The 13715-nt window shown below is 37.9% G+C and overlaps 1 protein-coding gene across 3 annotated transcripts in view; it reads right to left on the bottom strand.

Annotated features, from left to right (window-relative positions):
• TCEA1 (transcription elongation factor A (SII), 1) overlaps positions 1-13715 on the bottom strand; it is a 73387-nt gene that overhangs the window by 11590 nt on the left and 48082 nt on the right. For 2 of the 3 annotated variants that reach the window (XM_011998108.1, XM_011998109.1), the window contains 2 exons: positions 7602-7673; positions 3754-5316 (listed from right to left, as the gene is read on the bottom strand). In XM_011998108.1, the coding sequence (XP_011853498.1) occupies positions 5308-5316; positions 7602-7673 (81 nt within the window). In that variant the 3' untranslated portion in view covers positions 3754-5307. Of the gene's footprint in view, positions 1-3753; positions 5317-7601; positions 7674-13715 lie in introns of those variants that run through there. The other variant, XM_011998107.1, reaches the window with a different exon arrangement.

The raw sequence follows: 13715 nt of genomic DNA, 5'->3' as shown, positions 1-13715 counted from the left end.
GTAAGTGCTAGAGATCTGCTGTACAACATCGTGCTTATAAATATAAAAATTTGTTAAGTGGGTAGATCTCATGTTACCTGTTCTTAATAAAAAAATTGAAAAACATGGACAGATCAGCAAAATATTAAGATAAGTCAGCCTGATATTAACCCATAACCTTAACACTCCCCCAGATCTCTTCTGCTTCTGCAGGTTAACTGGAAATCTTAGCAGTATTCTCATAGCTTTTCATGTTTTGTATCAGCTCTTTTATTTAACTCAAATATTCACCCAAAATAATTTAAGATTTTTTTTCACTTGCTTGTGACAGCAACCTGTTTCAAACTAGCTTAAACACAAAGGAAAATGTTTTCCCTTCATAAAGAGGAAGTCTACAGTAGTTCTAGCTTCCACATGGCTGGATCCAGACCTCTGATATTATCAGGACTCTCTCCATCTCTCAGCTCCCCTCAGCTTCATCATACACAAAGGATCTCTGCGTGTAGTAGGCAAAAAGCTGCAGGGAGCCCCAAACGCAGCTCAAGCTGACTTAGCTGTCACTGTTCATACGGGAATCTCAAGGACGGTCATGGGGTAGGGGGGACACTGTGAATGAGACCCGCCGGAGTCATGTAGAGAGGAGAAGGGGCGAAATTGCCCCTAAATAAATTAGGAAAGTATTTGGGAACTAATGCTGAGTTCATTAATGAGTTCAGTAATGCCGAGACAGAAGCTATAGCTATCACAGTCCAAACTCCAGTGCTCTCAGTTTGTGCTTTTTTAATATCGGCTATACTTTCACATTGGCATTATCACACAAATAACGTTTATTTCAAAGTAGTTCAGTCATCCAAGTATAAAAACACTTGGACCAATTTAACCAGACTGTATGGGATAGCACATACGAAATGTCTCTCTTTGAAATCATGGCCATTAAGGGGAAAAATAAAAATAAGCTATCTTTATATAGCATCCAGGGAGAGGAATCAGAACAAGGTAAGTCACCTGAGATAGCTCCTTGTGCTTTCAATTTCCATCCTCCAGCTAGATAAACAAGTACAAGAGTACAGGACAAACAAGTACAAGAGTACACTGAAACTGTTGCATCACTTTGCAGAAATAAAGCACCAAAAGGGATCTCCCAATACTCTTAACTCCTTACATTCCTTATTTTAAAGTTGGAGTCTAGGCCGGGCGTGGTGGCTCAGGCCTGTAATCCCAGCACTTTGGTAGGCTGAGGCGGGTGGATCACCTGAGGTTGGGAGTTCGAGACCAGCCTGTCCAACATGGAGAAACCCCGTCTCTACTAAAAATACAAAATTAGCTGGGCGTGGAGGCACATGCCTGTAATCCCAACTACTCGGGAGGCTGAGGCAGGAGAACTACTTGAACCTGGGAGGTGGAGGTTGTAGTGAGCCGAGATCACGCCACTGCACTCCAGCCTGGGCAACAAGAGCAAAACTCCATCTCAAAAAAATAAATAAAAATAAAGTTGGAATCTAAAACATGACCAACCAGTAGTTATCCACTCTACCTCTGTAGGTCCCCAACCCATGGAACATTCTTTTTTTTCTTTATATCTTAGCTCTTGAACAGTCAAGAACATCATGTAACACACTGACAAAGACATATCCAAGAAAAACTATTTCATGAGCACCTACTATATGATAGGCATTCTTCTGGATGCTAGAGACACAGCAGTGAACATATTTCCCACAAGAATTTAACTCTACCTCTACTAAGTAATAGCTATTGATTATCGAATATAGCCATGATTATAAACTGTTTTTTCCACTTTCCATATTGTGCAGACTATTCCTGCAACATTGAAAAATGGCCCCCAAACACAGGATGTAGGTATGACTTAGGAGGTCAGGTTACTCGGAGGAGGTAAATCTTACAGAAATGATAGGAGTTCGCTGGGTAGAGTGGAACTTTAGAGGGAGCAGGTAAGGGACAGCAGAAAGCAAGTTTTCAGGAACAGTCATGAAGGTCTGAGTGGCATATGCACCTTTTCTACATATCTATGTTGTAGAGTCTAAAACAGAGTGAAATAGTAATACTTCACTATTACTTTTTATTGACTTCAACTTAAACATTGTTCAACATAATTCTTCCATTATTTCCGAGGAATTTGTAACTCTGTCAAACCCTGTAACTCTGTAACTCCGTCCTATTTCTCGTGAAGTAGTATCCTTAAGGTTGGTCCTTTTTCATATGCGACTTTTTTTGAGACAGAGTTTTGCTCTTGTTGCCCACGCTGGAGTGCACTGGTACTATCTTGGCTCATTGCAACCTCCGCCTCCCAGATTCAAGCAATTCTCCTGCCTCGGCCTCCCAAGTAGCTGGGATTACAGGCATGCGCCACCATGCCCAGCTAATTTTGTATTTTTAGTAGAGACGGGGTTTCACCATGTTGGTCAGGCTGGTCTTAAACTCCTGACCTAAGGTGATCCACCTACCTCGGCCTCCTAAAGTGTTGGGATTACAGGCGTGAGTCACTGTGCCCGGCCTCATATGTGGCTTTCACTAGTAATTCAGTGATTATCCCCATCATGTTTCCCAGTGGGATATACAATTCCTTTCGAATGGTTAATTTTCTACAACTAAATACAACTAAATGGGCACTAAATGGGAGGATCACTTGAGCCCAGGAGGTGGAGGTTGCAGTGAGCAGATTGTGCCACTGCACTTGTCAGGGTGAATAAGTGAGACCCTGTCTCCAAAAAATAACAGAGAAAAAAGAAATAAAGTCAATTCAAATCCACAAATTACAATTTGACCCACAAGGACCACTATGTAGCTATAAAAATTCAAAGTACAGCCTGTTATTTCTTTTGCTGTCTTATTAATACTTAAAATATCTGCCATTTGTAAGATTATATATAGGTTTAGATGACTGGGTGAATATAAATATTTCTGAATTTTTGCCACGGCTTAGCAAAATTTATAAACCAATGCTCGTCATCACCCAGGTAAGCTAGAAAACCAAGATTGTTATTTTCTGCTTTCCCCAGGATGGTTCTTCATTATTTGCCACTATATTTGTCTAATTCCTTTGCATGTTCATTTAACACTGTTACTTTGCCCTGTAAGTAAATATCACAAAATAATTACCCTTAATATTTACTTCCAATTACTTTACAAATGTCTAGTATTAGGCTGGGCATGGTGGCTCATGCCTGTAATCCCAGCACTTTGGGAGGCCGAGGGGGGTGGATCACCTGAGGTCAGGAGTTCGAGACCAGCCTGACCAACATGGTGAAACCCCGTTTCTACTAAAAAATGCAAAAATTAGCTGGGCATGGTGGTGGGCGCCTGTAATCCTAGCTACTTGGGAGGCTGAGGCAGGAGAATAGCTTGAACCTGGGAGGCATAGGTTGCAGTGAGCTGAGATTGCACCACTGCACTCCAGCCTGGGCGACAGAGCAAGACTCCGTCTCAAAAAAATAAGTAAATAAAATAAACTCCAGTATTTTCCAATAGCAAAACTCACTATTTGGTCTCTCACATTAAATTAAATATACACATGGGACGCGCTCACATATTTACTCAGAACCTGCCATTCCATCCATCACCAGAGGTCCAGGAAAAGATAAGAAAGACAATATGCTCTGTAGTGCTGCTGAATACTAGTTTTTACTGAAGACCAGGCTTCACTTAATTAAAACTGTACTTTAGAAATACCTTAGTAGTTGAAGGGAGAGCAGGTATGTGGTTAAACAAAAGGTAAAGCAAGCTTCAATGTCTAAATAAAATGACAAAATGTGATACATGTTTAACAACAAAAAAACTTTATTGAATTACAAATTTTAAAATGGATCACTTAATTTAAAAGTGAGATTATTTTATTCTGAAACTCATTATTTCAAAAATGTACTTTATTTTTGAAATAAAACAAAATCTTCAACTATGAACTGACAAAATAGAGGTTGAGTTGGTACCGGTGGGCCAATTCTTAACTAGGACATTTAAAAATGCTGCTTTCTGTATTACAACAAAATGATATGCAATAAGAAATTGGAAAAAGGGAGCAAAGGAGAGTGCAAAGCATGTACTGAGGTCTTTCTATGCGTGCCTGACAGAATGCAGATTCAGCATAAAATGTAGACTTTGCAACAGTGGCCTTTAAAGTATGCTAGAGCAAGTATACCCTAGGGAACCTATGTGAAAACAATTTTTGTCTTACTCCAAACGAAAAAATGGTACACACTTTAACAAAAAGTAAAACTTAATTGTAAGATCTGTACTGTAAAGCTACTTGCTATAGCCCATATATTCAGTTTGTTCAACAATCTCACTCATTGACAGAAAAAGTCAGCAAATAAGACATGGGACAAAAATATTTTCTATCAATCTCCACATGAAAAGACCACAGCTTTAATGATTTATACAATCCTTAAGATTAATCCTTGGTCAGTATAGATTTCCGAATCAAAATCTAGTCATGAACTGTTTACAATAGCTATACTACACTAAGATGCTAAACATTTTCTTTTCAGTATGTCTTCCTAAGAGGGGAAAAAAATAGTGGGAAGTTTTCATCTTTGTCTATGAGGGGATTTATGAAAAGCCTTCTAAACTATAACAGTGTTCTTCTGCAAAACTAAAACACATTATAAAGTCAAACAGGTAAATTAATAGGAAAACCAAACTGATCTCAATAAAGTCTTGTTTCCAAAATCTATTAAGAACAAGTAATATACATGTACAAGAAATTACAAGAAATGATGATCACGGTTAGTTACAGATGCAAAATAATATCTAATATTCCAAGCTTGTGAACATAATAATTAAAATCAAATTCATAAGCTACCTCAAAATTATGTACACTTTAGATAAGCTGGTCAAGTATTATTTGAATACACACCATATTTGGTAAACCTAAAATTATATTACCTTTTCTCCTCCTTTAATATTTGCAGCTACATGCCAATATGAAAAAAAAAGTATTTTCATTTATGTATTAATAACAGAGAATAACAGAATTTCTACTGTGTATGTTTCACAGTGTAAAAGAAAAAAGTTAACATATATTTTCCTTTAAGAAAGAAAAAATATTGCCAAAAATTTAAGTGATATCAACTTACTTATAAAAATGGAAAAAATATGTTTTGAAACAGATACCATATAATTATTATATGGTCTCCCTACTGATCTGAAACTACAGAAGGCATTTAAAGGACGGGATGTTAGGTCAAAAACAAAGTCTAACCCAAGTTGCTTTAAAAATCTGATTTGCAGGAAAACTAGTTGCTTGGCCTAGTTTAAAGCTAATTACAAAATCCGTTTTCTTAATGGTCCAGATATTTTGCCAATTCTTCCAACTCAACAGAACTGTCAAAAAAGAAAAAATATTTTGTGAGACCTTTAAATACCAATAAGGTTCATTCCCCATTTAATACAGCATACACTTGACCCTGCTTTTAAAAAGGATGCATTTTTTAAAAAGATGCTGTATTTTTCACACATAATAATCACCTATCTTAAGTGCCTGACTTTCCCAGCTTAGAACTACTAGGAACATATAACTAAAGAACTTGTATAAAACAATTTCAGCATTTTTATTAAATGCCTCTTTATGTTTTTAAGGTTAAAAAAATTCCAAACTTGAACTTCTAAAATATGCCACCCTAGGCATCAGCTTTCTATCCTAAATTGAACTTTCTTAAATTCAATTAAGTACTATGTCAAAACTTGTGTCACAAACTGCATGTATTCAAAACAAACTGCATTGCACACCTCATCACCATAATAAAAATGATTCATCAGCCAGGCACAGTGGCTCACACCTGTAATCCCAGCACTTTGGGAGGCCGAGGTGGGCAGATCATGAGGTCAGGAGATCAAGACCATCCTGGCCAACATGGTGAAACCCTGTCTCTACTAAAACACAAAAAATTAGCCGGGCATGGTGGTGTGCACCTGTAGTCCCAGCTATTCGGGAGGCTGAGGCAGGGGAATCTCTTGAACCCGGGAGGTGGAGGTTGCAGTGAGCTGAGATCACGCCACTGCACTCTAGCCTGGAAAAAAAAAAAAAAAAAAAAAAAAGATCCATCATGCAAAACAAATCCAAGAGAACAGGCCAAATTTGCTCAACAGGATTGAAAAAGGTGAATGTCCCTCTCCTAGACCAATGACAACTTCTGCAACCTGAGATGGGTAGGAAATACTGTTTCAAACCATGAAGACACTTTCAATAGCAGTAATCTTTCCAGCTCAGAACTAAATCTTTGTACGTAATAAGGGTACTGGCCGGGCATGGTGGCTCACGCCTGTAATCCCAGCACTTTAGGAGGCCAAGGCAGGCAGATCACCTGAGGTCAGGAGTTCAAGAGCAGCCTGGCCAACGTGGCGAAACTCTGTCTCTACCAAAAATACAAAAATTAGCTCAGCGTGGTGGCACGTTCCTGTGATCCCAGCTACTTGGGAGGCTGAGGCAGGAGAATCGTTTGAACCTGGGAGGTGAAGGAATGAGTGAGCTGAGATAGCGCCACTGCACTCCAGCCTGGGCAACAGAGTGAGGCTCTATCTCAAAAAAATTAATGAATAAATAAAATAGGTACTGGCCCCAACTCCTTAAAGTGGAGGTGAAGAAGCCAAATGGATATCCTCAATATGGTTTGGGACTCTGGCCCAAAGGGCTTCTAGTTCACTTCTGATTTTCAGAAAATGCTTTAAGCTAAGTGAATAAATCAAAATGAGCATTAAACTGAAAAGTCTATGTAAGTATAAATGAAAAAAAAAAATCTTGTACAAACTTCAGAAAAACTAATAAAAATAGCCAGCATTTTTAGAACACCAACAATTATCAGGCACACTAAACATATTATTTCTACTCTTCATCACAATCCAAAATGTGGGTAGTATTTACATTTAATACATAAGAACAATATAGTTCAGTAATGGGAAGTGGCAAGGGAGTTCAAAATCAGTTTGCATGATTCCAAAGACTAAAAGACACATAAGCCTCCCAAACTCACACCCTTAACATCCCCATCTATAATAATAATTAAAATGTTTTTAGTACTGATGTGTATTTCTGCTCCCAAATTTAAATTTTATGCTTTTGTTTCACAAAATCACTCAAGAATGAATCATTTAAATAATATAAACTTGCCTGTGTGGGACTAATTTCAAGAGCACACAGGCAATATGAAGGCTTAGTGAAAAGTGTACAAAACGACAGCAGTGCTCATCTGTAATTTCTAAAATAAACACTGAAATCATTGGGTCTGATTTCAACAAGGGGAAAAAATTTTTCCAAAATCAAACTCTATTAAAATAAGTAATAAATACATAGAGATTTTCTGAAATACAAGAGTTAAAACTACTTAATGAATATAGTATAAATAGGTCGGTGATATAATAATTGAGCAGTTAAGATTCACTCCCCATTTCCTGTACCAAAACAAATAAAGGTGGTAAGGTCAAGTTAATACTCTTATTTCTAGTAGGGTAACAAGATAGTATATTCCATTACAAGTAGTCAGGGACTACAAGAGTACTGGATAGTGTGAGCATATCTGTATATATTTAGATATCTAGGCAGACCTATGAAAAGACCAGAAGAAATCATTCTATTATAAGTGAGTATAATATGAATCCAAGAGGGTCCATACCTTCCATCGATTTCCACATTCATTACAGACAACAAATGTTGTCATTGGTTCATCAGCACTACGGGTTTGTACCTGCAGCAAAATTAAATTAAATGTACTTTTTGCAGTACTATAAAAAAAACCCAACCCCAATAATGTTATACATAAATATATATAATATTTGATAAATATAATGGTACCACAATAAAATGAATAGAAGTCTGAAACAAGTTTAAATAAGCTAAATAATGTCAACAAAGCACACATTTCCAAACTTCATTTTCCTAAGTCCTTCTTTGTCTTTCCTGTTTAATATATGCTAGGTAAGTGGGAAAATCCTGTAAAGTCACACCTTATTTTTTAAATAAATAGCTAATAAATATTTTAAAAATTCACCAGTAAGTTATTTGGAATAAGGATCTCAAAAACAATTTCATCAGTGAGAAGCACAGAAATGAATAAATTTAAACATATGTCAATATTCTCTTACAAATTAACAAGATGTAAAAATTAAGAATATCTCAGTCTGACAAATACAACTGCAATAACCTTTCTAAAAGTTAGGCAGCATTCTCTGTAACCTAGAAACTTGATATCTAATCTATTTCTAAGATGGCAATTAAAAACACAAAAATACAAAGGATGTTTAAAGAATATAATTTTACAACAGCACAACACTAAAAACAAATATTCAACAGGGAAGTAATGACATAAAGTAAGAGTATATCCATCTGATTAAATATTACACAGCCAGTAAGACGCTTACAAAGGTTTTTGGTGTTTTTTTTTAAACAAGAGGGAGAGAACTCCAGATGTGTTTGGTTTCTTCAAGCATTTGTTCAGCAAGATTGAAAGTTAAAAATGGCACCAAACAAGAAATAATCAGTGACCAGCAATTTAAGCATATAGCAAAGGACCTGAGATTTTGGGAAATGACAGAAAAGAATCAAAAAATCAAAATTGGCCAGGCATGGTGGCTCACGTCTGTAATTCTAGCACTTTGGGAGGCTGAGGCAGGTGGATCACTTGAGGTCAGGAGTTCGAGACCAGCCTGGCCAACACAGTGAAACCCTGTCTCTACCAAAAATACAAAAATTAGCCGGGTGTGGTGGTGGGCACCTGATTACCCAGCTACTCGGGAGGCTGAGGCAGGAGAATAACTTGAACCAATGAGGCAGAGGCTGCAGTGAGCCGAGGTCACACCACTGCACTCCAGCCTAACGACAGAGCGAGATTCTATTTCAAAAAAAAAAAGTTCAAGTTGAACTATGCTGTGGATAAGAGGGCACCACATTAACCATAGCACTACAGACGACTTGAAACATTTTTATGACCTTTCAGATTCTGATTCCAATCTTTATGATGAAGATAGCAAGCAATGAATCAAAAGAAAATATAGAAGAAAAAACTGCAGACTAAAAAAGCAATAGATTCAAAAAAATCTAGTTGAGAAAAAGAAACCAAGAAAGCTAATCAAAAGGATTCTGAAAATAAAACTGATATAGACAATTCTGAAATAATTAAAAAAATGAAAACCATGTAAATCTAAGATAGCTCCCAACATAAGTCCAAAGAAGGACAGCAAAAAATTTACACAAAAAAGTACAAAAGAGAAAAAAAACATTATTCAACATACTCTCAACTCTTCTTTCAAAGAAAAATGAAGGACATTAGACTCAGGCACCTCTGCTGTGAACTCTCCCAAGATCACGTGTTCTAAGACAAGAAGATAAATGCAACCAGTGGTTCATCAGTGCCACAACAAGAGGCAGTGATGGTTATGAAAACTCAACAGACAGTAAAATGCTTGACAAAGATGCTCTGAAGAAAGACTTAGAAAGTGTTAGTAAAACACGAAGTGATGAGGAATCTAAAAATGAAATTACAAGTGTTGGGAGAGCTTCAGGTGATGATGACAATGGAAGTGGTGATGATGAAGATGAAGAGGAGGATGACGAGAATGGTGAGGATGATGATGAAAGTGACAGCAGCCCTAATCTTGCAAGGGGTAAAGGAAATATAGAAACTAGTTCTGCAAATGAAGATGATGTGGCAGATTTGTTTCCAGAAGAAGCTAGTTTTGGGCATGCTTGGAGAGAATCAGATAAACCTGCTCCTCATGCTGATGACATTACACGTCAATTAGCAGTTTGCAACATGGACTTGGATAGATTAAAGGCAAAAGATTTGCTGGCTCTGTTCAATTGATTTAAACCCAAAGGAAGTATTATATTTCCTGTAAAAATACATTCTTCAGAGTTTGGAAAGGAGAGGGTGAAGGAAGAGCAAGTCTGAGGACCAGTAGAGCTATTAAGTGTTTCTGAAGATGCCCCAGAAAAGGACTGGACCTCTACAGAAAAACTGAGAGATTATTAATTCAAATGACTGAAGTACTATTATGCAGTGGTAGACTGTGATTCTCCTGAAACAGCCAGTAAAATTTACGAGGATTGTGGTGCCCTGGAATTCGAAAGCAGTTGTTCTTTCACAGATCTAAGGTTTATACCAGTTGATACTACTTTTGATGATGAGCCCAAGGACGCGGACTCAGAGGTATATTTAACAGCATATAAACCAAAATATATCACATCTGCTGCAATGGGAACATCAATGGTGGAAATCACTTGGGATGAGACTGATCATGAAAGAATTACAACACTCAACAGGAAGTTTAAAAAGGAAGAGCTTTTGGACATGGATTTTCAAGACTACTTAGCTTCCTCTAGCAAAAAGGAAGAGGAGATAGAAGAGGAGCTACAAGGTGATGACCAAGTCAATGCAGAAGAAGATAGGAAAATAAAGAAAAGTCAGAAGGACGATGAAAAACAAATCACTAAATATAGGCAACTCTTGCAGGTTATTCAAGAAAAAGAAAAGAAAGACAAAGAAAATGATATGGAAATGGAAATGAAGTGGGTTCCAGGTCTTAAAGAAAGTGCAAAAAGATGGTCAAGAACAAATTGGAAGGAAAGGATAAACTGACACCTTAGGAACAATTTTTAGAGAAGAAGAAAGAGAAAAAAAGACAGAAAGAAAAAGAAGACTCTTGTTGAAGAGGCCAGTGAAAATTAACTTCCCTCTGATGTTGATACGAATGAGTGGTACTTTGCTAAAGAAGTTTAAAAAAATTGGTATAAAGAAACAAGTGGATAAAATCTGCAAAAGACGGCACATCTCCAGAAGAAGAAACTAAAATAGACAAAAGGCTGAAATGGCTTTCTTCATTGGATGAGGAGGAGGAAAGTTAGAAACACTTGAATTACAAGATTGTGGAGCATCAGAACCTGAACAAAAAGAAGAAAAAGCAGCTCATGAAAAAAAAGAAATTATTAGAGGATGACTTTGAGGTAAATGTTAGCAATGCACGGTTTCAGGCAATGTACACTTCCCACATGTTCAATTTGCATCCCTCAGATCCCAGTTTCAAGAAAACAAAAGCTATGGAAAAAGTCCTCGAGGAGAAAGCCCAGCAAAGAGAACGGAAAAAACAAGAACTCAGGCAATAAGGAAAAAAGAGGGCCGCGCACGGTGGCTCACGCCTATAATCCCAGCACTTCGGGAGGCCAAGGTGGGTAGATCACCTGAGGTGAGGAGTTTGAGACCAGCCTGGTCAACATGGTGAAACCCCGTCTCTACTGAAAATACAAGAAAATTAGTCAGGCATGGTGGCGGGCACCTGTAATCTCAGCTACTCGGGAGGCTGAGGCAGGAGAATCATTTGAATCAGGGAGGCAGAGGTTGCAGTGAAGTCCACTGATCCTGCCTTGTCAATGTTTATTAAATCTATAAAAACCAAAACAGAGCAGTTTCAAGCAAGAAAAAAAAAAAAAGTCAAATAACTAGATGTTATTTTTTTTTGAATTGAAAACATCTAAAATATACAGAAAGAGTAGCAGAAGCATTTACTGGGAACAAAGCTACCTTCAATAATATGAATAAAATCTTATTTTGAACACAGTAAAATTTTTCTTCATAAATAGTTGTTCTTAATTGTGGATGACAAATTTGTATTGTATATTCCTACAGATCAGTCATAATTAGATCAAATTACCTGAATTGTAGGGTTTATAAAATGTTTACATTTTATGAAGTTCAATTCTAACTAGTGGAAGGTTACTCTAGCTTTTGGTTTTTTTGGGGGGGAACGGGGGCCGGGAGGATGGAGTTTCATTCTTGTCACCCAGGCTGGACAGCAATGGCGTGATCTTGGCTCACTACAACCTCCACTTCCTGGGTTCAAGCAATTCTCCTGCCTCAGCCTCCTAAGTAGCTGGGATTACAGGCATGTGCCAACACGCCTGCCTAATTTTTTGTATTTTTAGTAGACATGGGGGTTTCACCATGTTGGCGAGGCTGGTCTCAAAATCCTGACCTCAGGTGATCCGCCTGTCTCAGCCTCCCAAAGCGTTGGGATTCCAGACTTGAGCCACCGCGCCTAGCCTACTCCAGCGTTTTAAAAGGCTGTTTACAATTCTATGTGAAAATAGAGCAGTATCTACTCTTAAGTTTGTTTAAAGGTTAGGGATAATTTGAAATATATATATATATAAAATACGTTAACTTCTCTCGGAGCGGGAGGCAGATTTAAATAGCTATTAAAATAATTTATTTTTCGCTGGCCGGGAGCGGTGGCTCACGCCTGTAATCCCAGCACTTTGGGAGACCGAGGCAGGTGGATCACAAGCTCAGGAGATCAAGACCATCCTGGTTAACACGGTGAAATCCTGTCTCTACAAAAAATGTAAAAAATTAGCTGGGTGCGGTGGCGGGCACCTGTAGTCCCAGCTACTTGGGAGGCTGAGGCAGGAGAATGGTGTGAACCTGAGAGACGGAGCTTGCAGTGAGCCGAGATCACGCCATGGCACTCCAACCTGGGTGACAGAGCAAGACTCCGTCTCAAAAAATAAAATAAAATAAAATAATAATAAATTATTTTTTTAGCCATAAAGGATGGAAGTCAAGAACTTTTTATCATGTTAAGTATAGTTTATGAAATTAATTTGTAAATAAAAAAGCAAAATATTTTTAATTTTTGTATAGCATTGATTTATTTCATTTTATACATCTCAAATAAACTATTATCTGGAAAATTTTTTAAAAAGAGGAAAATGCGGCCAGGCGCAGTGGCTCATGCCTGTAATCCCAGCACTTTGGGAGGCCGAGGCAGGTGGATCACGAGCTCAGGAGATCGAGACCATCCTGGCTAACATGGTGAAACCCTGTCCCTACAAAAAATGTAAAAAATTAACCAGGTGTGATGGCAGGCGCCTGTAGTCCCAGCTATTTGGGAGGCTGAAGCAGGGGAATGGTGTGAACCCGGGAGGCGGAGCTTGCAGTGAGCCGAGATCGTGCCACCACACTCCAACCTGGGTGACAGAGCAAGACTCCGTCTGAAAAAATAAAATAAAATAATAATAATAATTTATTTTTTTAGCCATAAAGGATGGAAGTCAAGAACTTTTTATCATGTTAAGTATAGTTTGTTTATGAAATTAATTTGTAAACAAAAGAGCAAAATATTTTTATTAATTTTTGTATAGCATTGATTTATTTCATTTTATACATCTCAAATAAACTATTATCTGGAAAACTTTTTTAAAAGAGGAAAATGCGGCCGGGCGCAGTGGCTCAGGCCTGTAATCCCAGCAATTTGGGAGACCGAGGCGGGTGGATCACAAGGTCAGGAGATCAAGACCACGGTGAAACCCCATCTCTACTAAAAATACAAAAAATTAGCCGGGCGTGGAGGCGGGCGCCTGTAGTCCCAGCTACTCAGGAGGCTGAGGCAGGAGAATGGCGTGACCCCAGGAGGCGGAGCTTGCAGTGAGCCGAGATCGCGCCACTGCACTCCAGCCTGGGGGACAGAGCCAGACTCCATCTCAAAAAAAAAAAAAAAAAAAAGAGGAAAATGCTTACATTATTATTATGGTAGCTAAATTAAAAGAAGAGCATAAAATAGTTTTTACAGTATTTAATTCCAACTATACATAGAAAAAAATTGAAAATGTGGTATGAACATACAGTGGAATATTATTCAGCCGTAAAAAGTAGGGAAAGTCTGACATATACCACAACACAGATAAATCTTGCAGATATTATGCTAAGTGAAATAGGCCAGTCACAATAAGACAAACA

This window comes from Mandrillus leucophaeus, unplaced genomic scaffold, assembly GCF_000951045.1.
Source record: "Mandrillus leucophaeus isolate KB7577 unplaced genomic scaffold, Mleu.le_1.0 Scaffold556, whole genome shotgun sequence".
Lineage (NCBI taxonomy): Eukaryota > Metazoa > Chordata > Mammalia > Primates > Cercopithecidae > Mandrillus > Mandrillus leucophaeus.
This window is presented reverse-complemented; position numbering and strand designations above follow the sequence as displayed.